General features: G+C 44.5%; 1 protein-coding gene across 1 annotated transcript in view; it reads right to left on the reverse strand.

Annotated features, from left to right (window-relative positions):
* Window positions 1-20,230, reverse strand: part of HHLA1 (HERV-H LTR-associating 1) — a 33,211-nt gene extending 12,981 nt beyond the window's left edge. Inside the window, exons 1-11 of the mRNA XM_032416107.1 lie at window positions 20,151-20,230; window positions 19,003-19,062; window positions 15,191-15,247; window positions 14,044-14,124; window positions 13,274-13,354; window positions 13,087-13,170; window positions 7,634-7,717; window positions 5,665-5,721; window positions 5,468-5,560; window positions 2,780-3,025; window positions 716-847 (exon numbers count right to left, since the gene is read on the reverse strand). Coding sequence (XP_032271998.1) covers window positions 716-847; window positions 2,780-3,025; window positions 5,468-5,560; window positions 5,665-5,721; window positions 7,634-7,717; window positions 13,087-13,170; window positions 13,274-13,354; window positions 14,044-14,124; window positions 15,191-15,247; window positions 19,003-19,062; window positions 20,151-20,229 — 1,054 coding nt within the window. The 5' untranslated portion in view covers window position 20,230. The remainder of the gene's footprint in view (window positions 1-715; window positions 848-2,779; window positions 3,026-5,467; window positions 5,561-5,664; window positions 5,722-7,633; window positions 7,718-13,086; window positions 13,171-13,273; window positions 13,355-14,043; window positions 14,125-15,190; window positions 15,248-19,002; window positions 19,063-20,150) is intronic.
* Window positions 20,231-24,085: the final 3,855 nt, after the last annotated feature.

Genomic DNA, 24,085 nt, shown 5'->3' on the forward strand with positions numbered 1-24,085 from the left:
ATAGTACATGATTACATATTAATGTACATATCATTGTTGTATGTAATTAACAAGAATGCTACATTACATTGCATATACTTCGTGTATATGTAATTAACGTAATAACATTAATACATAGTAATACTACACCAAAAAGGCAGTCTGGAGGAAACAGTATTGGCTCCCAGTGGTCACTTGTTTCATGGACAGTGAAAAAGGGAAAAGAAGAAATTGGAAATTTCTAGGGCGCCTGGGTGAGTCAGTTAAGTATCTGCCTTCGGCTCAGGTCCTAATCCAGGGTCCTGGGATGGAGCCCCGCGTCAGACTCCATACTCACTGGGGAGCCTTTTTCTCCCTCTGCCCTCCCCCTGCTCATGCTCTCTGTGTCTGTCTCTCTCTCTAAAAAGTAAATAAAATCTTTAAAAAATATATTAAAAAAAAGAAATCGGGAATTTCTAAATTGGGCACATAAAAGAGAACGGGTGTGGAAGATTCCTGCAAAGAGGGAGTTTTCATTCACTCATTCATTCATTCATTCATTCAAGGTGGGAAGAAAAGGGTTGGAGTAAAGAAAAGGAAGAGAGAGTTCACTTTATGATTATTAATTATGATGCTAACTTAGGTTTTATTACTTTTCTGTGCATTATATTTCAAAAATTTAGAAAATGTTTTAAAGACAGACAGTGCTAAATTTAGTTTAGAAATGGGGGAGGTGGGAGCAAGCATCCTCTCTTACCTGAGGTTGGGTGGTCCTGGGAGGAGCTGCTGTGTGTGGCCGCTGTCCTAGCTGGAGGCCTGGACAGGCTCCTCGTGGCGGTGGCCTTTGAAGGAGATGATGGTGTGGAGGCCACTGTTTCCCAGGGAGGCCCTGCAGGTGCCCAGGGCATGGGTAGTGTGGGAGTCCACGCCTGACTGCCGGTTGTCACCCATGGGGTCCTGGCTACCCTCCTGGTAGCTGCACATGGGACAGTAACAGGCCACTTATATTCTTGACCGTTTTGATTCTGATATAAAATTACCAAAACACTGAGAAGTTATCAAAGGGCAAATGCAATGTGCATGCATAAAACAGGTAACTCAGGGACCTAAGCTCTACCTTGAACTGGAATAAATGGACCAAAGTGAACTTTATTTTCCTAACTACTAATTTTAAGAAAGAAACCTCAAAATTCCTTGGACATCCAAATAGCAGGCTCTCTCAAAGCACATTTCTCATTGCATGACCCAGTGAAAAGGTTACAGGGTTTGAGGTGAGGAGACCGGGGTGGGTGGGAGGGTGGGGTGGAAACTGCTCCTGCCTCGCCCCATGTTGTGACTTTAGGGGCAAGTGACTTCACTTTTTTTATCTTTATCATTAAAATGGGGATGATCATAATGCTAACAACAATAATACAGTATCCCAGTGTTGTGACAAAGACCAATCTTCCCTCACTGGTCTTTTAAACAATTCTATAGGTTCTCTCATTCATTTCCATGGTAGGCATGAAAATAATTTTTTTTCAAGTTTTTAAAACTAACCCCCTTGGAAAATTTTAAATCTATAAGTTAAGTTGGGAACGATTGCCATCTTTAAAATATTCAAATTTCTCATCCAGAATGTGGTATATCATTTTATTTATTTAAATATGCCTTTATTACTCTCACTAAAGTTTTATAGTTTTTCTTATATAAAACCCAGCACTTTTCCTTCTAGGCTTATAGCTAAGTATTCTATGATTTTTCTTGCCACTAGCAATCACATCTTTTTTTTTTTTTTTTTTTCATATTATTCTGGTAAACTTTCTAATTATGTGGAAGTATCACGATACCGGCTAGTGTACTAACGACTTTCTGGTTAGTGATGTTGATTGCTTTTCCTCATTCTTGTTTTCCTGTCTGCCTGACTCCCATCAGTTCTCACCTCCTCCAGGAAGCCCCTTGCTGGGCTCTCCAGGACCATAGCTCTTTGTAGGCTAGACCGTAACTATCAGTTGACTTGCCCGTGTCTCCCTCCCTGGTCTGCACACTCAGGAACGAAAGGGAATGTTGAGAGAGCTGTGCTTTTAGCAGCTAGCCTGGAGTCTGGTATTAAATACAAGTCTTGATGAGTGAATGAATAAGTGAATGAATGAATGAAAGAATTCTATGACTCTCGTCCCTCGTCATAACTCATTGAGACAGTATTGGCTTTTAATGAAAGCATTGTCTCCGTTGTATCTTATTTCCAAAGAGCATGATGAAGATGTGGGGAAGGAGGAACTCGCGGGCTGACCCGCCACGTGTGGCGGTTTTCCATGCTGGCTTCAAGTCATTAACATACTCTTGGCATCATTATCCAGCCAACTACAAATTCACCTAACCCTGCCATAAAATGTTGCCCTCATTCCGCCACATGGTGTTCATTTCAGGCGAGACATTGCTAAATGCTTTGCCGAAATAAAAATACATCTTGGTACAGTACACTTCACTTATGTAAGACATTCTTATTGGGGGGTGCTGGGCGAAGGGAATCAGGGAGCTCTCTGATGTCTTGTGAGCTCTCTGATGTCTTATGCCATGTCTTGTGCGTCCTAAACTATTTCAAAATAAAAAAGTCATACAAATAAATGTTGGCAGGGCCTTATGCCAATGACGCTCACTGCCTTTGTTTGTCTGTAACGAACTCACCCTGGCTCATGTCGATCTCTTATTTCAGGGATGCTGAAGAAGAAAGGGGTCAGTGGAGAAGGGATAAAGGAAGGATTTCACTTATTTATGTGAGCCTAGGGGGAACAGGAGGGAAGAACAGGACAGGAGGGGAAAGTGCGAGAAAGTCTCTTACCCAAGGCTGGGAGGGTGCGGGGGGCGCTGCCCTGCGTGGCCATGGCCGTGGCCCTGGCGTGGAGCTCTAGAAGCCTGTCTGTGCTCACAGCCTGTTGTCCATCTGCAGGGGACGTTGTCTCTGTCCAGGGAGAGGTTCTAGGAGCAGGTGCCCTGGTGCTCTGAGCTCCGTGCAGGCGGCTTGTCCTCTCTAGTGTCTGCTGGCTCGTGGGTGTGAGCTTTGAAGTCACGGCCGTGCCCCTGGGAGCTGTACATTCAGGGAGACGGTCAACGGCAGCTTTTATATGCTTGACACTTTGAGCACAAAATTGTCAAGCCACTGAAAGATTGTTGGACAGCAAACGTACTGAACGCAGAGATTCAAATCTTACTTGGAACAATACCATATGTCACCAAAGAGGAGCGTTTCTTTTGGAATGGCAAAGGAAGCTCAAATATCAATTTCCAGAAACACTGTGCAGAGAAGCACTGTGAACAGAATGCAAAGCTGTCAGACCGCAAAGTATCAGACATTCGACATGTTTCCTGACAGAACCCGAATCCGTCTGAGTCCTTCACCCACCTCACGGCCCTCAGCCCTTTGATGGCACTTTTTCCTAGAAGGGGGACAGGGTTGCTCCATGTGTCCTGTGCGTGCGACTAGAGATCAGAGGCAGAATTTGGGGGCATCAGAAGCCGCTGGGCAGAAGCTGCTTGAAAGACGGGTCCCCACCGAGATAGCAGGAAGGTTCAATTTGGAGGGAGATCTAGCCGGTGCCCTTGGATGCTCCATGAAGACAGGGAGGAAGAAGCTCAAGTGTTCATTTGACTTTCTAACTCCCTTTGGGCAGCCTTTAGTGGTGGGGGCTGCATGTTAGGATGACAGGCTCCCAGGAGCCCATGGGTCCCTTCTTCTGGGTTAACTAAGGCCGGCCTGCAGACAGGTGGATTCCAGCCCCCACTTGCCCATTTGGCAGGTCACTGTGCAGGGCACACCCTGTACAATAGTAAGTCATCATCTTGCAGCCTCATCTCTTCTCTCCTGCTTCACTTCTGGGATCAGTAATACCCACATGCACCACAGGCCTAGTGCTTGTTTCCAGATCAATTGGACATAGGGCTAAGTGCCTCCCAATCAAATCGTCACTCAGCCAGGTGACTGGCTATCAAACACATCAACCTTACAAATACGTGTCCACTTGTAAACATGTTCTTTCTTCCCAAGCATTTGTACTTCATAAAGGAGCACAAATGGGAGCTACAATTGAGACTGGCCTGGGAAGGTCATGGGAGGACTCTCTAAAGAATTGAAATTGACTCAATCCTCGGATCTGTCCTTAGAATCAAGTAGGTGAAGGGAATCCACCAAATGCCCATTTCATCTCCTTATCAAGAAGCCTCATTCGATGCAAGTTGAGGTCCTTCCTCAGCGTAACTAAGATAAACAAACATAACTGCAATAAACGCAAATCAAGGCAGCCCACTGAAGTGGAATTGGAGATTTACTGTAAATTTCATTTTACTCCAAGAAACACTGATGAAGAACCTACTATGCACATGGTACCATGCAGACACCAGGGGGAAGAAGATTGTGGGGCTGAAGGAGTTTCGGTGTCTGCCTTCAAAGACCATTCAGTGAGGAGACACATGGCAAGTCACCTGTGTTCCAGCCTGGAGTAACACTGAGTCCAAATGACGGACAAGTGTCGTGTTATAGAATGGTAGAAGACAGAAGACATATTTTGATCGGGGGATTTTTAGGAAAGAGGAGGCAGCCGCTGAGCTGGTGATTGACAGACAAACTGGGGCTCTGAAATATGGAAAAGTAGGGAAGGAGTTCCAGGCGAGCAAAGTGGCACGGGCATGCAGAGAGATGCCATCTGCAAGAAGAGGCAGGAACTTCAATGTCATTTGAGCAGAAGATTCAAGGAAAGAGAGCAGATGAGGTTTGGCATGCTGACAGAGCAATGTATACTCCAGGCTAAAGGCTTTGGACCCTCGGCTCCTGACCCTCTGCTCCTGCAGTGAGGAGACAAAACCCAATTGTATTTTAAGACTATCGCTCTTACAGCAATGGATTGATATTTTAACGACATATGAAACTGGGTCAAGGAAGACTAGTTCAGAGGCTATCTCAGGTCAAAAATAGATGACAAGGACTGGAACTAAAGTTAATCACAGCAGCAGCAGATAATCTTGGGGGACCAGCCAGATTCTGGAAATTAATTCAGCTAAAACTGACAGTTAAGTGTAGGGGCGAAAGTGGGCTCAAAGGTGGTTCCAAAAATGCCACTTGCACCAGGGAAAAGGCAAGCAGATGGGTAGGAGTGTGTGCAGAGGGGTAGAGGATGATTGGGTAGGGGCTGGGTATTATAGGGTGACAATGTCTACAACAGGGTCACTAATTCAATTACCTACAAAAGCCAAGTAGTTAATATAAGAAAAAAGTGCCAGGCGATAGGGAGCAGAGAGGTCTATGGAAAAGAGGAGGAATGTCTCTCTCCTAGTGGGAGGGACGGGGACAGTGCCTACTCAACTCCAGTTGAGTTACCAGATCTTCGCTTGTAAGAGAATCTGGAGATTAATTTTCTCTAATGGTGAAATCCTTTGATTTTAGCACAGTGTAGCTAAATAAAACACCTGAGGGCAGCATTCAGTCTTCAGTTTGCTAGCTGAGTTGGAGACTATAGTAGGAGTGTGGGGGGTTTACACTCACCCAGAACACCAGACATGCTGCTGGTGAATGTGTAGTTGATGACAGGAGATTTCTCCGCCATCTCCCAGAAGTCAGAAAGATTCCTTCCTGCAAAAACCACACAAACAGGATCGAATCTTGGGTTCACCCGCTAGAGGGTTCTGTTTAATTCTCAGCTCAGAGAGCTTGTCAAAGAATGGCTGATGATTCACCTGACTTTCCTGTCATCACACAGATGAAGATGCAGTCGGATTCGTTCGTTTGACTCACTGTAAGACAAACCAGTACACAAGACTTAGCAATGCGTCTGAAGCTGTAGGTCTTTGGTTGAAATGAAAATCAAGCTAGAAATCCCTAGCTCAGGATGTTACAGGAAAATAAGGCTAACTCCTTCCTTTTAAGGCAGCCCTGATTTTCTGGGTTTTTTTTGGGGGGGGATGGCGGGGGATACAGTATAATGTACTGGCGAAGGGCACAGTCTCTGGGGTCAGCTGCCAGTATTACAACATCAGCTCTGCCATTTACTAGCTATGTGGCTATGAGTGAACTGCTTGATGTCTCTAGGACTCAGTTTACCTATCTTTAAAATGGCGAACATTCGAATTCCACAGTTCCTCATTTGAGATTTCCAAATCCTGAAATCACTGTAAGATGGAAGGTTTTGTGTGAGTTTCATACCAAAACTTATTTGGTGGCAACCTGACTTGAGAGATATGAGGCTATTGACAGTCTGCATCTGTTTTGTTTAGTGTAAAGGGCCATGTTGCTAAATGAATGTGAGTGTGTTTGATTACGGTATGCTGCCCTGGATGCTGCTGGTTATGTTTTATCATGTATGGTATAGATGCTCTGTTAGACCTGCAGAAGTCTGAAAATGAATGAATTTCTAAGTGTACTTGTCCCTTAAGATGCTGCCCAAAGCTGGGTTAAGCCTCCGACTCTTGATTTTGGCTCAGGTCATGATCTCAGGGTCATGAGATTGAGCTCCACATCCAGCTCTATGATGAGCATGGAGCCTACTTGAGATTCTCTCTCCCTCTCCCTCTGTCCTTCCCCCTCTGCTTGCACCATGCTCTCTCTCTCCCCGCTGCCAAAAAAAATTTTTTTTAAAAATATGCTGCCAAAAGCAATGTGGACATTTGCTTGCATGTCCTTCAAAGGATGGTTATGATGACCCAATGAGATAATGTGTGTGGTGCCTGGAAGATAGAAGAACTCAGTAAATAGTCATAATAATAATAATTATCACTATGAATGTGGTCCTATCATTATATATATTAGCATAGTGAGCAAGAGCATGGACTTTAGAATCAGATCACCTGGGTTAGAATGCCATTTCTGCAGAATAACCTTGGGCAAGTTACTTGACCTCTCTGTACCATGGTTTCCTTACCTGTAACATGGGGATAAATATGTAATTACTCCACAAGGTTACAGTGAGGATCCAATGAGGGAATACATGGACAGCCCCTGGAAGAGTCCCTGGCAGCTGATGATATCTACTACTATTTCTCTTTCTCCCTTCCCTGTTTCTAATACAGTAGTTGTTCCATGGTGCCACACACTGGCCTTCTGATGAGGCCATGTGTGGGCAATTGACTAGATCTGTGCTTTGCAAAGTGGGTCACTGGGGGAACGCAACTTGCTTGGGGGTTATATGAAGCCACCTTGTGAATGAGGCAGATCTTTCTCAACAGTATGTCCGACATGGGCTTGGGCTGCATATAGATCTGCTAGTAAATTCTGAACTGACCTTGAGCAAAATAGGCAACCTCTCCAAATCTTAGTTTCTCATCTTTAAAATGGGAGTATAGCTATCTAGAAGAAGCTGTTTTCTTGATTCTGCCTAGATTTCCCTAATTCTGAGCCCTGGATTCTTCCTCCAACTTTTTAGATACCAGGAATAGCTCTGATTGGAAGATGGTGCCTTCAAATACTAGTGGTTGGAACTGGACAACACTGATTGTCTAAAAAAAACTTACACAGAGGTTCCTGGCAGCTCACCTGTGGCAAGGCTTGGGGTGGGGGTGGGGGTCCACTAGCTTTGATTATATACCCATGGCAGATGCAAATTCATTTTGATTATATTTTGATTATATTTTGCAAATATTTTGATTTTTGATTAGATTTTGCAAATTTGTCAAATCTCCAATTTCCCATGCATTTTCAAGATGAACACACCTGAGAGGATGGAAGTTGACTTAAAAATCTCTGTGAGGTAGCTGGTAGAATTTCCAATGACGTCCACCAATAGGGCTGTGAAATCTGCAAGAAGGATTGAGGAAATTTAAATTTCTGATCCAGAAACTTGAGGGAAAAATGTATCGTGTATTTGGACTTTTCAGAGTAGATTTTACATGTTTAATTTTGTCCAGTGTTTTGAGGAATGTTAACGATCATACAGGGAACTATTACTAATTATAAAGATGTCTTATTTCCAGGCAGGGAGAAAACTTCTGGATCCACCATCATAGTCCCCTTCCTCCTCCCATTGCCCTCTCCCTCCAAATCCCTCTGTGCCAACTGCAAATGGCTGTGAAAAGCCACATTACCGAATAATGGTTTTTCTCATTTGTTGTCCCCTGTTATCTCCTCTAATTGCTTTAGAATACCAAGTCCATCTGACAGGAAGCAGCCTCACAGTTATGCAACCTGAATTTACATAGTTTTGGATTTTCAAAATGTGATGTCAGCGTTAGTGGTGGGTTATAAAGAGACTAGAACCCTACACAAAACAGAACCAGGAACCCCTGCTCTTGTCTCCCTTGTTAAGAAGGCTGATGGGAGGAGATTGGGAGAATTTCACATTTCAGGCTATCAAATCTTTGTGAACTCTCTCTCTGAGCCGAGTCTGAATAAGGGCCATTGCTTGACATGGTGGGCACCATCGACCAGTGAAAGCTCCCAATGTACCTCCAGGCAAACAGCCGCTACCTCCTCTGCTGTTCATTCATGGTTTTCCAGGATCCAACAGGTTTTTGGCTTACAGAACAAGGATATGAATTCTAGGAGCCCCAAACAGTAAGAAGAAGCTTCTGGTGTCATCTGGATAACCTCCTTTTGTGCTTTGTAAAAACACTTCTTTTACTCAATGGGATTATGAGCTCGGGTGGGGGGCAAGCTGATTTGAAAATATAGAACACAGAGGACTGGAAATGCAGAGCCCAGAGAGGCAGGAAAATGTCATGGGACAACCAATGGAATGCTCAGCATGTGAGGTCAACAGGAGGTGGACACTACTCTACGTGAACCAGAGCCATGGTGCGATTTTATCATACTGCGCGGACACATGGTCAATCTCTGGGAGGAGAGGCGTGGTAGAACACCAATGCAGATGTGGACACCTGGCCATGCAGAAGTGACGTCAGCTTGGGTGTCCTCCTTTCCATGTCTATTTAGACCAGTCTGTCCTTGGTCACACTGTGGAAACTGAGGAAGGGTAGTATTTCATTATTTCTTCCATCTATTTTCTTCCTACTTCTCAAATGTCTTTTTTGTTCATTAATTCATTTATCTAATAAACATTCATTGAGTGTTTGCAGGGCACCAGACACTTGCTCGGTACTGAAGGATTGTGTGAGACACCATCTCTGCCCAGCAGAAGCTGAGATTAGTGGGAGAGAGAGAGACTCGTAAGCAGACCAGTAAACCGTAATCTGCTACTAACACTGCACAGAAGCTAACGCCGTGGCTCTGGAGTCAGGACACCAAGATGGAGTCCAGGTTGTGCCCAAGTTTCTGAGAGATGATGGAACTTTCCCAAGGTCCCAGAAGATGTGGCGGAGCTTGAATTTGAACTGAGGTCTACATTGGGCGAAAGCTCCCACTCTTCCCAATGTTCCCGCTGCTGCTCAAGCAACATCTTACTCAACACACTGTGTGAACTCTCCCTTCAGAATGGCTTTTACAATCTCTCTATGAGGCGTGGAAGAGAACCAGCTATCATTACCTCAGAGACATTCTTTGTTTTGATGAAAATTTGAATCTAATTTACTAGCAATACCTATAGATGAGTGATTTCTGACTACTTTTATATATGCATAGAAAATAGGGGGAAAAAGCCTTTTTGCCTATCCAATTGGTAATGATTTAAGAATGTGTCTTAGTATTTTGTGTTCGCAAGGGTGTGGAAAAACATGTGCTCTCAAACATTATCGGTAGAAGTGTAAACTTATGCAAGATGTCTTAGGGGAAATTTTAGCAATTTGAATCACCACAAAATTGTTTCCCTGTCAGACAATTCCATTCCAAGGACTGTATCCTACAGCGTAATTAGGCAAGTACTCCAAGTACTCTAAGTACACAGGTATTCATCATAGCATTGTTTATAATTATAACAACACTAGGGATAAACTAAGGTTCCATCAAGAAGAGACAAATTTGGGGCGCCTGGGTGGCTCAGTCGTTAAGCGTCTGCCTTCGGCTCAGGTCATGGTCCCAGGGTCCTGGGATCGAGCCCCACATCGGGCTCCCCACTCAGCGGGAAGCCTGCTTCTCTCTCTCCCACTCCCCCTGATTGTGTTCCCTCTCTCGCTGTGTCTCTATCAAATAAATAAATAAAATCTTTAAAAAAAAAAGAAGAGACAAATTAAATACATTATGGTACATTCTTTCAACGAATACTATGAATTCATATGAAGGATGAGACATATTTATATTCACTGGACTAGAATGGCTTTTAAGATGTACTGATTAGTTTAAAGGTGGATTGTGAGACTATGGAAAAGGTGGTAGATATGGCTGGCTGTCTCTCAATAACTCTTCTCCCACCTTCCTTTAGTAAGAGAACATGAAATTTCAGTTGGGCATATGGTGGTTTAACATAAAACTACATTTTTGAGCCTGTTTGCAGTTGGGTGCGGCCATATGACTAAATTCTGGGTGATAAAGTGTGAGAAGAAGCCATGTGGAAGGTTTCCAGACTGTGTTTATATAGTGAGTGGGAACATCATCAGTTCCTTTCTCCTCTTCCATGTGGCTGGAATGCAGATGAGGTGGCAAATCATCCTGGATTATGAGAACAAGGGCAATGCATTATGGGAGGCAGAACAACAACCTAGAAGGAGCCTGGGCTCCCTAAACCATCAAATAGAGCAGCCCTGGTATGTTTACCAAGATGGTCACACACGAAAACTATTACCTTCCACCCTCTGCCAGGCACCTTATTTTGGGGTCCTTTGTCATAATAGCCTGGTTTGTATTTTAAATAATATAGAGAATACAGACTGGGATGGGTAGATAGATGGGCAGATGGATGGGGTAGGTGGGATGGTAGACAGGTAGGTTAGATAACTAGTTGACAGATGGCTTAGGTGGGTAGATTAGAGAGGTGGCTTAGACTGCCTTGGGTGATGTGATTATCTATGGATGTTGGGATTTCAGATATTTCTGATTTTTTTATTATACTGTCCCTGTTGTATGGCATTTTGACATCGTAATACGTTATTTTTTAAAATCAAGAAAAATTAAGCTATTTTCATTCAGAAAAAGAAAAAATATGCAAATACACCCTCACAAGGGGGGCTTTAAGTCAGAGTTGAGAATATTCGAGTGAAAATGATCCAGGTCTGAAGAGTACCCACAAAGACATCTTCCCCCAGGGACCGAGCAATGGCAAGATGCTAGCCTGCATTTAGCCTCTCATGGCAATGATCTGAGGGGAGTGGACACCAGCACATTGTGACGTGTCCATTGGAAACCTCATAAAAAAATCCCTGTGGCTTACTGGAGGAGCAGCATGCTATTTTATCAGTGCTGATGACCTATGGATCAATTCTTTTCAAATAATCGTTTCAAGTGTGCGGAAATATGCTTCGGCTCACCGAGGGGAATTAGAAACTCTTTCCCCGCAGATGTGACTCCACTTTTCACAATCAGGGCAGGGACACAGTGCCCACACTAAACTGGGCCCCCAGCAGGGGCTAATGAGAGGCTGAGGAAACTGTGGTAATGGACAACATTTGTCCTCCCGCGGGTAATTTGTTGATAAGATTTGAAGGGCCAGTTAAACAAGATAATGGCTGTGAGGTACCTGCTGCAGGGCCTGGCACACAGTACTCATTAAACATTACTAATTACCCTCTTTAAAATGTTCACAATATTTGTTCCAGAAATTCCACTTCAAGGAATCTATCCTTTGAGAGTAATCTGGAAAAGGGGAAAAAGTTTTATGCACCAAGATGTCCAATACAGGATTTTTTATGTTAAGAAAAACCTAGAATCCACCCCAAAGTCAACAGTATATGGCTAAGAAAATGCTGACTTTTACAGGTTATGTAGTCACTACAAATGTTTGCAGTTTGTAGCCTGGAAAATATTTTTAAGGTTGGGTCAAATGAGAAAAAGACCAGGAGGCTTTTCCACTTTCAGGCCTTACTTCTCTTACAATCTATTTTTTTTTTTTTTTTTTAATGAAAAGCCAGAGAGATCCTCTTAAAATGTAAGTTAGATCATATCACTCCTCTGTGTGGACAATCACCTTGGCTTCCTTCTTATTCAGTGTGAAAATCAAAATCCTTGCTGTGGATTATAAACTTCTACTTGATCCTCAACACCCTCCCTGCTTTGCCCCCCAAGCTCTGAGCTCATTTCCCATGACCATCTGCCCTGGCTCACCTGCTCCAGCCATGCTGGCCTCTCTCATCCTTACCCTGCTGCCTGGGCTTTTGTCTGGAACACTGTCCCTGGGTACCACAGGGCTGTCTCTCCACTTCCTACCTCATAGAGAAGACTTCCCTGACCCCCACTATAGACAGCAGCCCTGCCCGCCACCACTTCCCTCCTCACCCTTTCCCCTGCTTTATTGTTCTCACGGTCATGTTAGTAGCCAACATACCATGCATTTTTGACTCTCTGTCCCTTCCTATAGAATCTAGTCCAAGAGAGCAGAGTGTGTGTATCCACTTTGCCCAGTGTGGTACCCCCACACTTAGAAGAGAGTTTGGCTAATGGTATGTGCTCAATTAAGAACCACTGAATGGGAGGATTAGTGGTGAGATACTAACGTTCAGTTTTACTTTTCAGGATTCTCTAAATAGAAGGAACATCAAACAATTTTAATTTTTAACTATAAAAGTAATACAGGAGTATCCTGGCATTGACAATAAGATCCGGGGATACCCTCGTGTACTGCAAAGCACGCATCATGATCTTCTTTCACAGGTAAACACCTACACGTGTCCAGAGATGTGTCTCTTCACCAATGACAGTGTATTTTACACATTATTTTGTAACTCTGCTTTTCTAATTAATAATGGCATGGAAATGTTTCCAGACATGGGCCAAATCTGGCCACATCCATTCATTTATGCATGGCCTATGGCTGTTTCCCAAAGTTTAGATTATTTAACCATTTTCCTAATGATGGGTATTTACCTTGTTCTCAGAGTTTTCTGTTAAAATAACGCTGCATGAACATTTTGTTCTTGCCCCTTTGTTCAGACGTAACTATTTGTCTAAGATAAAAACCAAGAAAAGAACTTTCTGTGACAGTGAATGTGTACACAGCTAAGCATTACAGATACCACTGTCTTTTCTTATTTCACTCTAAGGAGAAAAAAAATCGAGTCAAACTTATCTGAAAGGGGACAAGCAAAATCAGGAAGGCCGCAAGCCTGGAGGGTAGCCCCACCTACCTGATAAGTCATTGGTCCTGTTGTCCAGACAGTAGCAGTGCCGGCTGGGGAATCTGGTGGTGTCCATAGTCTTCAGGTTGGAAACTGTGAAGAGACACGATCCACAGGGCGGTCCTGACACCAAGCCTGGCCCTGCCGGCCCACCCCTCCTCATCACCACCACCAAGAAGAGCCCGGCAGTACTTACTGTTGTAAATGGCCACAGAAAACTTGTGGAAGGCAAAGGAGCTGTAGGAAGTGATGCTTAGCAAGGAGAAGAACTTGGTATCTGCCAAGGATATTAAAATAAAAGAAGCCATCAGACAAATGCCTCCTGACAATCATAATACCATCAATTAGTAAACAGATAATAGAAATTAAAAATACAATGAACAAATAATAAAAGTAAATAACAAAAACAAATAATAAAATAACACACATTGGAAATAATACATAAAATCACTTAAAAGCAAACCAAAAACTGCATACGTACATGTCACTTGACTATTTCCTGATCTGTCCCTAAGCCCTGACAATTCTCCCACAGTGTACTTGTGATCAGAAATGCCTGCACATAGGTCATGTCTGGAATGCAGCTTGCTCTCCAGATGCTGATGAGCCTCTGACTTCATTTGGATATTTTCAATCTCATCAGGTGTCAGGCAGGACACTGCATTCTCCATCTGAACACGGAGAAGCTGGGGCGCAGAGAAGTGCCCTGTCTTGCCCATGTCGCAGAAGTGAAGCAGGTACAAGGCAGAAGTGGGCCTGGATTGTGCTTTTTACAAACTGAGGGTTGCTGGAGGGGAGGTGGGCAGGGGGATGGAGTAACTGGGTGATGGGCATTAAGGAGGGCACGTGATAGGATGAGCACTGGGTGTTAAACCCAACTGATAATTTATTGAACACTACACCTGAAACTAATGATGTACTGTAAGTTGGCTAATTGAATTTAAATTAAAAAAAAAAAAAAGGTACCTTTTAAAGCTCTGTTCAGCATTCCATTCACCAGCTCTGTCAGGTTCAGGGCAGACAGATCGACCGACCTTGCAGAAAGCTCTGGAAAAGATTCGCGGATAATGTCACTGGCAGGCTTTTCTCACAACGGAAGTTCCCTGTTTCTGACATTCAGGCAGACATGCTTCCTCTTTGGACATTTACTGAACTCATAACCACAGCTGGGCGCAAGGAATTCAAAGATAAAAGGCAGAGCCCGCGCTCAGGAGGTGACAGCCGATGGCATACATCGTGACAAGTTAGATAAGAGAAGTCCACGTGAAGGACAGGAACACTTACTTAGTGAATAATTTATCTCTGCATTTGGAGACAGTAGGGATAGGTGGGAAATGCCCACGTACAATGGGAAGCCCAAGGAAACGGCACGAGTTCTGAACAGCACTGAATTTGGAAATGACTACATTATCTAACAGACAATGCCCGGCATCCCTAGGAAAAAGGTTTTTTAAAATTCTGCAATTCTGGGGGCGCCTGGGTGGCCCAGATGGTTAAGCGTCTGCCTTCAGCTCAGGTCATGATCCCAGGGTCCTGGGATCGAGCCCCACATCGGGCTCCTGGCTCCGCAGGGAGCCTGCTTCTCCCTCTCCCTCTGCCTCTCCCCCTCCTCATGCTCTCTCTCTCTCTGTATCTCTGTGTCTCAAATGAGTAAATCAAAATCTTCAAAAAAAATAAATAAAATAAAATTCTGCAATTCTGATGCTTGGGCTCCATTCTCACAGATTCAGGTTGAATACGTCTGGGATGTGGCCCAGACATCCCCAGCAAAATCAATCAACCAATCGATCACTCTCCCAGATATTGGTAGCGGGTAGCCGAGTGGAGAGACCCTGCTAGGTTAAAATCCCCCCATCTCCTAGCTATTCCCTGAACATCCAGCACAGCAGTTGACAGGTAGAAATAGTGGTTAATGCTCCTCTTTACATTTTTACTAACATGGTCTTTTTCAACGCTTACTTAACGCTCAGAGAGTTCTGTGGATCACACAATCTGAAGACTGGTGAGATGCTACACTGGGTTGTGGGGACTGAGAGTGGGGGTCTGGAGAAGTGGGGGAGCTCCTTTGGCAGCTGGGGCCACCCACAGGGCCCTAAGGGAGGAGGGGACTCACCTGTGGTATCCAGAAAAGCCACCCCTTTTTCCTTCCTCTCTTCTCCAAGGCCAGGAGCTGGGGAGAGAAAAGGCTTCAGGGGAGACACAGGAACCCGCAACCCCAGCCTCAAGTTGCTGGAGAAACCCTGGGGGTCTCTACGCAGTGGCCTTGGGCTAGTGAAGGTCAGAATCACCGGGCCTATGGAAAGGAAGACTCCTCTCCTGACACTGTAGTCTCCTTGGACTGACCTTGGCCTAGAAATCGACATTTTAATAAACAGGCGGGTTTAGATCACCAGGCAGGGTGCCTAATCTATCCCATCCCTTTACCGGATCAGGAAACCGAGACTCCGAGTGGACAAGAAACTTGCCTGAACAAGAGAGCCCAGAACCTGCTTCCTAAAAGCTGCAGAGCAGTGGCCGTTTGGAAATATCAGGTCACCTGCTCCCTCAGTGGGGTTCGTGCTATCAAAGAAAACGTCATGGGAAATCTTGAAATGCTTAAAGCATACATTCAGTCTTTATTCATTCAACAAACACTCACTGAGGGCCAAGCAATCATGCTGGGTGTTGGGTCTAAAGAGGTCGAAGGAAAGGGGCAAGTCTCCACCTCTGTGGGGCTTATAGTCTGTGCCTCGGGCGGGAGGAGGGACCCGCACGTGTAGCTGCACATGAGGAGTGGTAGACGGGGCACGGCGGGATGCTTGAGCTCCTCTGTCAGGGCGCCCAGCCTGGTCTGGCGGGGAGGGGAGGGTCTCCCAGCGGAGGTGACAGAAAGCTCAGCTGTTTTGGACTAGGTGGCATTATGAGCATCCTGCATTTGTTGCTATTCCCGTTGCCATGGTTCTGTTTCCTGTTACATACCAGGGTACCAGGTGTCCATTTGACAGATGGAAAAACCAAGGCAGAGACAGGCTGAAAAATGTGTTCCAGAGTTCCAGAGCAAGTCAGGAGTCAAGGCTGGCCTAGTTACCTGTCACACCGAGGACAGGAGCCTCTTTTTCCTTTTTAACGTCTCTGTTTCCAGACACTGAAATAAAAGTTCTCATGAATGAAATAGGATTGTGAAAGCACAGCCTCATAATTTATAACAGCCTTCCAAGTCACCTTGTCCAGCATTCCCTTAGAAGGGTGAGGAAATTAAGGCCCCGGAAAGCGAAGTGATGTACCTACATCCCATATCTAGCTGGTGGCCCTGTTTCCCCTCCCCGGAGTCCCTGGTAACCACCTTTCTACTCTCTGCTTCTAAGAGTTTGACTATTTTGGATACGTCCTAGAAGTGGTGTCATGTAGTATTCATCCTTCTGTGGCTGGCTTGTTGCACTCAGCTTAATGTCCTCCAGCTCCATTCATGCCTTGTGTATGGCAAGATTATCTTCCTTTTTTTTTTTTAGATTTTATTTATTTATTTTGTCAGAGAGAGAGAGAGCACAAGCAGGGGGAGCGGCAAGCAGAGGGAGAAGCAGGCTCCCCACCGAGCAGGTAGCCCGATACGGGACTTGATCCCAGGACCCTGAGATCATGACCTGAGCTGAAGGCAGATGCTTAACTGACTGAGCCACCTAGGTATCCCGATTATCTTCCTTTTTAAGGCTGAATGGTATTTCATAATATGTATGTACCACATTTTCTTTATCCATTCATCTGTGGACGGATGCTTAGGGTGTTCCCGGCTTTTCAAGCAGCTTGTGGGAACTTCGATCTAGTTAACTTCTGTCTGCTTAAGCCAGTTTGACCTTCCAGCAGGTATACTTCTTGGTTAAGTACTGGAGCTTTGGGATCAGAGGTAGGTGGGGTCTGTGGTTCTCCTCCCCGACACATGGTTACTGGAGGAGGTGGGTTATGTGACCACAGCAGGAACTCTGAGACAGATGTTTGCCATCAGGCAGGCCCAAAGCTGGCATCCAGCCTGCTCTCCCATCTGGTGCTCTGAGTGGCCCTCCACCTGAGCGGTCTACATGATGCATCCCCAGTGACATTTGTGGTGGACACCGACTTCGCCTGTGACCAGGCCAGGAAGGAGAGACCTCCGTGCGGGTGAGGGATCGGGGTCATGTGGGCTCCCGAGCTCCAGGCTACAGGGGTGCTCTAGGCTATGGGGCTTGCAGGATTCCTGCGCCTGTGAAACCAGGTTGGTGGGCCCTGTGCAATCTTCCTAACCAAGAACTGTCTTTGGACACCCCTCCTTCCACCAAGGAAACATCATTTCCACCAGTCCTTTTTATAATTGCAAACCTGTGGGTGGATTTTGCTAACTATATTTGAAGTGTGAACTGAACAGCCCTGAAGCAGAAATTTCTGAATGGGATGCCATACAGAAGCAGTTTTCAAATAAATTGCCAGACAGAGAATGTATAACTATTGGTCTCTTTTTGTATAAAAAGACCACCATAGTAGTATAAGATAGAAGGTGTTGCTACTTTTCATACTTTTTCATGCTTACTATTTTAATCACCTTTCATCCTTTATGATTACCTGTGGAACAGAAATTTTTCCCATTTAAAGAGGAGGAAAAAGGCTCAAATAGGGGAATATTGATTGAATATTGATTGAAAATTACGCTGCTTAGAGACGCCTGGGTGGCTCAGTCAGTTAAGTGTCTGCCTTCCTCTCGGGTCGTGATCCTGGGGTCCTGAGATCCAGTCCCAGATCGGGCTTCTTGCTCTGCGGGGAGCCTGCTTCTTCCTCTGCCTCTGCCTCTCTCTCTCTCATGAATAAATAAATAAAATCTATTTTTTAAAAAAGAAAATTACACTGCTTATACACAAGAAATTGGTACAACTATTGTCCTCTGGGGAAGGGAAGAGTTTGGCTGGGGACCATCTTAACCTTATACACTTTTGTACCTTTTGCATTTTGAACCGCATGAGTGTAGTAATTAAAAATAAATAAAAATTAGGGGTGCCCGGGTGGCTCAGTCGGTTGAGCATCCAACTCCTGATTTCAGCTCAGGTCATGATGTTGGGGGTGTGAGATCGAGCCCTGTGTTGGGCTTCAAGTCGGGCTCTGTGCTGGTCTTGGAGCCTGCTAAAGATTCTCTTTCTCTCTCCCTCTGCCTCTTCCCACTGCTCGCTCTCTGTCTCATGTGCTCCCTCTATTAAAAAACATTTAAAAATGAAGAGTAATGTCCCCAACCCACCCCCCATTATCCTGCTTGTTTACCAACAAGTTAGGAAAAGCAACCAGGCCCCTGCATCCTACGTGTTCCTTATGTTACAATGCATTCACTGTCTTGCTGTATAGCCAATTTCATAACATCAAAAAGTAAAAAGAAAAGACAAAGAAAGATGAAATTATTGCAAAGGTGATGATGGCACATGACAATACCTCCCATTATGAAATCTTCCATGGTTCATAGAATATCATGATCTTTGTGGATTTAATAAGATCATGAAAATCCAGGTGTGCCATGAACCATAAAGCAAGAGCAACTCCCAGGAACTATTCCTATGACAGAGCTTGAGCTATAGACGCAACATTAGGAGAAGGAAGGGAAAAATGAAGGGGGCGAAACCGGAGGGAGAGATGAACCATGAGAGACTATGGACTCTGAGAAACAAACTGAGGTTTTTAGAGGGGAGGGGGCTGGGGGGATTGGTTAGCCCGGTGATGGGTATTAAGGAGGGCACGTACTGCATGGAGCACTGGGTGTTATACGAAAACAATGAATCGTGGATCACTACATCAAAAACTAATGATGCATTGTATGGTGACTAACATAACATAATAAAATTAAAAATAAAAAAAAAAAAAAAGAAAAAGTGAGACCGAGAGAAGCCAAAGAGTTTGTCCAAGACACAATGAGCTGGGCAGGAGCACCTGCCCCTTTACCTGTTGTGGGAAGGAGGGTCATGACCTTTTCCTTCTTGGCTTCTCCTTTAACAGCAGACACTAAAATAAGAGAGCATTCATCAGAGAATTATAACCCAAATTTGACATCATAAAATATTTCAAAATACTCATTTTAAAGATGAGAAAATTATGATCTGAAATGGTGACATGTCTTGCTCAAAATCCCACATGTAGTTTGTTCATTCAATTTAGTCATTGAATATTTATTGATCAACTGTAACAACACTAATGACTGACAGTGTTGTTTGGTAGCTGGACTTTAATAAGCATGAGTGTGTTAGGTGCTGGGGATACTATGATGAACAAGTGGGCATAGATTCCATCCTTATGGAGCTTACAGTCTAGTCAGGAAGGCAGACATGAAGGAAAAGAAGACTCAGGATATTATAGCAAACGATGTTGAATACTTTGAAGGGCACTTTTAGGGTGTGTAACAGGGAGCCTGATTCATCTCAGTGGTCTGAAAGCTTTCTGGGAGGTGATGTGTAGCTGAGATCTGGAACATGAACAGTATTTGAATAGGATGTAACTGGCTGAGGGGGTATTCAGAGTGTAGATGAGAGTGTGTGCCCAGGGGCTGAGGTGGGCACAATTATTACTTTAAAGAACTGAGCAAAGGCCAACAGTGATACAGCACAAAGAATCGAGGAGGCAGGGTATTGTAGGAAATGGTGATGGCAAGGTGGACAGGGTCTTGTATAGCATGTGAAGGACTTGGGATAGTATCCAAAGAGAAGTAGGAAGTCACTGCATAATTTGGGGTAGGTGGAATGAGGGAGAAGCCTGGGAGATCACCCAGGCTGGTGAGGGGAGAGTAGGTCATGGAGAGGCAAGAGGAGAAGCAGGGGCTGATTTCGAAAGCTCTCTTAGTGGCCCAGAAAAGAGAAGACAGAGGTTTGGACAAGAGTTGTAACGGTGGATGTGAATATAATTCTGTTGCAGAAATGGGACTCAAGTTCACAAAGTCAGAGGATAAAACCAGAAATGGGGAATTCATCATTGCCATTTTGATCAAAGTCATTTAGGATTCTGGCCTGAGACATTGGCTGCTGCCATTCTCCAAAGCCTAATGAAAACCCAAACTCATCATATAGAACAGGCACTTTTTGAAATCTGAGTGGACCTACCTGTGTTCCAAAGGGACAGGACACACGTAAGACCCATGCATAGCCTCACTGGAGGACAGGGTACCAGGAAGCCTGGCATGTCTGTGAAACTCTGGCCCACCTGGAAGGAAGCAAACAAGCCCTTGGAGGAAACAGGTTATATTACTAGGCACATGGATGCAGAATATCCTTGGGTCATTAGAAATACAATCTGTAGAAGGCTTTCAATAGTTAGGATAGGTTAGGTTATGTTGAGGTAACAAATTAACTCCATCATTTCATTGGCTTAATTCAACAACAGAAGTTGATTTCTTGTTTATATCAATACTTGCTGCAAATTGATGGGGAACTCTGCTCCACACAGTCACTCAGGGACCAGATTAATGGAACTTCACTGCCTTGTAGTTCTCTCTCTGGTCCCTGTGGGCTCCTTAGTCATTGGTTCATTATGATTGTCGAAGGGACAGAGCTGGAGGATTATGCACCAACTCATATGCTCTGGCAGGAAGTGCCATGCTCACTTTTATTTATAGCCCATACCAGAATTACTCCCATGGCTCTGCATAACTGCAGAAATATGAGAATCTGGGAGGGGGATGCATGCATAGTCACAAACAATCAATGTCTCTTCCATGGGTTTTCTGGCTGTTTAGCTGGGAAATACCCTCTAAATACAGCATCACTGCTGCTTATAAATAGAAAAATAATATACGAATGCATGGGAGTGTTCACATTCCTTCCTTGTCTTCAGCACTGTGTGCCAGGCATTTGCTATACAGAATCAGCATGATAGTTCAAGCTGCAAAGCTGAGACTAATAATAATAATGGTGAAAAGTTATTGCGTGCTTTCTGTGTACCAGACACCACACAGAATGCTGCCCAATGCAAGTGAGGTTATCACTTAGTAATTACAATATCTGCATGCGTAGATATTTATGTAATGCCCATTTAATATACGGACTGCACAGACTTGGTTTGAAGAGAGCGGAAATTTGCCATTGGTAGAGAATGGAATAGACCTTGAAGAGAAGGAGAAAAGTCAAGAGCTTTCTCTTGGCCCTGGGGTTGGGAAAATGTCCCAGGAACTGAGCATCTTTGTAGCAAAATGTATTTGAAGAAGTTCTGCTGTCCGTTTAGGATGGAACCACCTTTGGAATTTTCTTGAAATATCCTAGTAAACATTTAAATTGCTTTTGAATTATGGGTAGATACTAGAATGGCATTTCTTCTAAATGCCACCCTGGACAGAGAGAGTCCTTACCAGGGGGCGAGAGACTAGGGCTTTCTTGTAGTCCTCTTACTCTCATAAATATGTTTACTCTCTGAATCTGCTTTCCTCATCTGCAAAATGGGGATAAGAAACCTAGCTCACTGGGTCTTTGTGAGGATTTAAGCTAATGAGTCCAAAGCATTTTACCCCGTGTCAGGCACATAGTAGGTGTTCAATACATATACCAGTCATTGTGTGCTGGCTGGTGACACAGGGACAGATCAGACATGCCCCTTTCCTCAGGCTGATCTATAACTTAGAGGAGATGGACACACGAGCAATTAATTCACACTCAAGGCCAACTGAGCTATATTCTCCATAGCGAGATTTACAATGGGGATGAGAGAGAGAGACAGACAGACAGGCTGCTGAGTCCAGGACTTAGCACACTCTCCAACAAAAGGGTACGGGGATGAGGTGGGCAGGCAACATGGCAAACTACGTGAGGATTCTTTCCTCTGGCACCTCAACTGCTATGGAAACATCACCTCACCTTTCTGAGCCTTGTGTGTAAAATGGACAGAGTCATAGCCACCTTGAAGATATTTCATGAAGATTAAATGAGATCAAGAAATATGGCCCTTAGCGCAATCTCTGGACTAGGGTAGATACTTAGGAATCTTAATTCCTTTTTTGTTCTCTTGTCTTTTTCTCTTTTCTCTTCCTCCCCCTCCCCCTCCTCCATCTCCATCCTGGGGCCCCACATCATAGCAGAGGTGTGAACAGGTACAAATATATAGTTGAAAAATAATTATCTGTATCTATATAATGGATACATTTCCCTTTTTTGACTCCTGCTTCACTGTGTTAACCACTGTCTTCCATTTACGACGAATAAACACGCTAATATTTGTTACCTTAAGAATGCATTTTTTATTGATTTTTTTTTTCTTGGAGAAAAATGTCTTTTTCCTTCTGTCTAGTTTTTTATTTTTGACCATTGGCCCAAACTGGCTCAATCAGCTCAATCAGCTCAATTGGCTCAATAAGCTATGTGTTTGGAGTGGGTTTTCCAAATCAAGCAAATGAAAATACAGGACACCTAGTTACATTTGAATTTGAGATAAACAATGGATAATTTTTTTCATATATCTCAGGTGGTATTTGGAACTACCCTAGTTTGGAAAGTGGGAGAGTTTTATTAAAGAGAACTTGCTTTTACCGCAGGCTGGATGCGGCACTGAGCCAGGAGTATTGCTCGGGGAGGTCTCTGCTGCACTAAACAGAATTTGTGGATTGAACACGTGAGCTGAGAACCGTGAGTGTCACACCCTCTAGCCTTCAGATAGCTCTCTCTCCTTGTTCTAGCATTTCCACATTGCTGCCTTTTGCTTTTAGCCCCATTGGACCCCAGAAAGAGCAATGAGAAGATGGAGGGAGATGTAGGCCGCATACAGTGGTTCGTGGGGCCGGGGAGGCTCTGTCCACCCCGCAGCTTACACAAGCAGAACTGGCTGGATTTTGCCTTTCAGCCAAACTAAGGAGGTCAGGCCTCTCTTGACGCCCCCGGGGGAGCTAGGCCACCGTGGGCCACTCTAGGGCAGGGGGAGGGGCTGGGGTTAAGTCAGAGACACTTGATTTTAATCTTGAGTTGGCCATTGACTGGTGCTGTCTGGATTAAGGCACCTGACCTTCATTCACTCAAAAACAGTTGTGGAGTGCAGGGCATTACCAGCACGACCCTGGAGCCCGACTGCCTGGGTTTGCTTCCTGGCCCTGCCTTTCGATAGCTGTGCAAGTCACTGAGCCTCTCTGTGCCTCAGTTTCTACCCAACACTATCCTGAGGACTAAAACATAGTAAACAGTGTCTGCCACAGAACAAGTGCCATGTATATGTTTAACCAGTAGAAGTTGTGGTACTTAAAAGACATTGGCACTCCAATAGCAAGCAAGACAGACTGGATTCCTCATTCCGACAGAAACACAGTCCTTAAAGCCATATCTTACAAAGACTGGATCAGATGTCCAAAAATTTACCCTTAAACTAAGTTACCATGTCAGTGCATTCCCCGTGGCTCTTATTGGATAATTATTCATGAATCATTGTTTTCTTCAGTGACATTGGCAGAAAAGCTAGTCGTATGACAGTTTGACAACAATACTAATGTGCCGACAAGGATCAGAATATGCTGCCCCCGAATATGCCACCGAAGGCCAATGAGAATGAACAGATGCAGAAACAAGCCTTCCCAGAGCCTCTCTTATCTGATTAAGACAAGAATTTTTTCTTAAGATTTTATTTTTTTATTTGAGAGAGAAAGAGGGTGAGAAACGTTCAAGCAGGGGGAGCAGGAGAGGGAGAGGGAGAAGCAGGCTCCCCGCTGAGCAGGGTGCCCTACATGGGGCTCGATCCCAGGACCCTGAGATCATGACCTGAGCCAAAGGCAGATGCTTAACTGCCTGAGCCACCCAGGTGCCCCAAGACCAGAAACTTCTGACAATGAGGACTGTTACAAATCCCCTCTCCCTGGAAAGTCACACCAAAATGGGCCTGCACACACAAACCCTATCTTCCACCAAAATAATCCCTATCTTCCATTTGTTTCCCCAGATCTTTACCTTCCCACAATTTAGGACCCTGGGAGCTCAAAACCCTTTTCCTCTCCTTGTCACTTCCCCACAAATTTATCATCCTTCTGTTAAAATGATAGGTAAGCCTCAGGGCCTGACCAGATCTTTTCATT

The sequence above is a fragment of the Phoca vitulina genome, unplaced genomic scaffold (assembly GCF_004348235.1).
Source record: "Phoca vitulina isolate PV1807 unplaced genomic scaffold, GSC_HSeal_1.0 scaffold18, whole genome shotgun sequence".
Classification (NCBI taxonomy): Eukaryota; Metazoa; Chordata; class Mammalia; order Carnivora; family Phocidae; genus Phoca; species Phoca vitulina.